The 1,900-nt window shown below is 37.9% G+C and overlaps 1 protein-coding gene across 1 annotated transcript; it reads left to right on the forward strand.

Moving 5' to 3' along the window:
- Window positions 1-6: 6 nt before the first annotated feature.
- LOC112392050 (nebulin-like) lies at window positions 7-1,292 on the forward strand (the record flags this gene model as incomplete). The annotated part of the gene is made up of 4 exons (XM_024733587.1): window positions 7-62; window positions 516-719; window positions 993-1,097; window positions 1,185-1,292. Coding segments are annotated over exons 2-4 (267 nt in total), but the record flags the coding sequence as incomplete, so codon positions are not given.
- Between the last annotated feature and the right edge of the window lie 608 nt (window positions 1,293-1,900).

Below are 1,900 nucleotides of genomic sequence, written 5' to 3' on the forward strand. Positions count from 1 at the left end.
CCTGCCTGCCTGACCAGAGTGATGTCACCCATGCTCGACAAGCCTATGACCTCCAGAGTGATGTGAGTATAAGATTTTCCTTTGGCCAACAAAACACCATGTCTGATTTCCTAAGTATCCAAGTTCCCCCAAAATGAGGGGAGTTGAGTTTATACAACTGAGTTCTACCTCCCTGGACTAATGCCCACTCTCTATCCAGTCACACAGACATCTGAGAGCATCATTATTTCCATAAAGAAAGAACCAGCAAAGCACTGATTGCTTTGATGGAAACCTCTAGATTATTGATCTAGTAGAGTTGGGTCATTCTCTATGTTCTGTTTAAAATGTTTTTCAAAATAGGTTTCTAATCTGAATATTGGGTGGATTCACAAGACATAGCAAAATTTTTAAATTTCCCAAGAATCCAAGCATTGAAATATATAATATAATACAATGTATTGTAATTCAAATTTTTATTTCTTTAAGGCATATCATTATGCTGATGTTTAGTGGTTTATCACTTACAATTTCAGAATTTGTACAAGGCCGACCTTCAGTGGCTCAAAGGCATTGGCTGGTTTCCTAGTGGCTCTCTTGAGGATGAGAGGAACAAGAGAGCTGCCCAGATTTTGAGTGACCACGTTTACCGTCAGCACCCAGATAAATTCACATTTTCCAGCCTTATGGATTCCATCCCAATGGTTTTGGCAAAAAACAACGCTATTACCATGAACCACGTAAGTCCTTTTTTTACTTGAGCGGGGTATCAATTTTTGTATGTGTGTATGTAAACACTGAAATCTGTTTTGATAAAAGAAGAATCACATTCAATTATTTTGCTTGGTATTAAAGTGGTTTTTAAGTAAGTGTTGTGCTTCTTACTGATATGAGACACCTAGACGTAAAGGTGTCACAAGGACTGACTCACAGAGTGGGCTCTCTTTACTCTCATTAAGAACCAGATTCATCACTGGCCTGTACTAGTCACATCCTTTTTTTGTTTCTTTCAGCATCTCTATACAGAAGCTTGGGATAAAGATAAAACCACTGTCCACATTATGCCAGACACCCCTGAAGTTTTACTTGCTAAACAAAACACAATAAACTACAGTGAGGTAAGCAATGTATTCATGGTGCATGATATATTTTTTCTTGCACTGCACTTTATATATCAAACTTACGATGATTTATATCTATTTCAGAAACACTATAAACTTGGCCTAGAAGAAGCCAAGAAGAAAGGCTATGATATGCGGATAGATGCCATTCCCATCAGGATGGCCAAGGCCTCCAGAGACATTGCAAGTGAAGTAAGTGCACCTGTAGAGTTCTTTGCTCAGCTTTGGCTCAAAGATTTCTTTCTCTCTCAAAGATATGTAGTAGCAAGTAAGCTATGAAGTTAAGGTTCTAGCTAACAATTTTTTGTAAGTAAATAGTTTAAAATAATGGTAATAAAACTCTCAACATAAAGGTTAACTTCTAGGTACGACTGAGTCCACAGCAACATGCATTTCAAAATGCTGTCTGTTCCCTGCTGAACAAAAGCACTGGCTACTTGACTATAGCTCAGACAGCCTTTTGGCTTTTCCACATGATGTGTACTTATATACAATTGAGCTCATCATAGGATCCCTTCCAAACCCAGCCCATTCATTCCCTGTAAACCAATGGACCTGTAAGGGCTGAAGGAATGGGACACATTATTCTATTTAAAGTCCAACCATTCATGCGCACCATGTGTTTATCTCTGCATCCTGTGATTGGCTGCAGATACTCACTTATTTCAAAATATGGGTTTGCTCACATTTCTAGAAATGTTTGTCCTTCTATTTCTTTTGTCTGTGAAGTCAAAAGCGTATTTTCCCTTTATATCCAAAATATGGGAAGCAACTGTCATACTTTAAAAATAAATGTTCAA

Source organism: Neophocaena asiaeorientalis, unplaced genomic scaffold (assembly GCF_003031525.2).
Source record: "Neophocaena asiaeorientalis asiaeorientalis breed wild unplaced genomic scaffold, Neophocaena_asiaeorientalis_V1.1 C48632825, whole genome shotgun sequence".
Taxonomy (NCBI): Eukaryota; Metazoa; Chordata; class Mammalia; order Artiodactyla; family Phocoenidae; genus Neophocaena; species Neophocaena asiaeorientalis.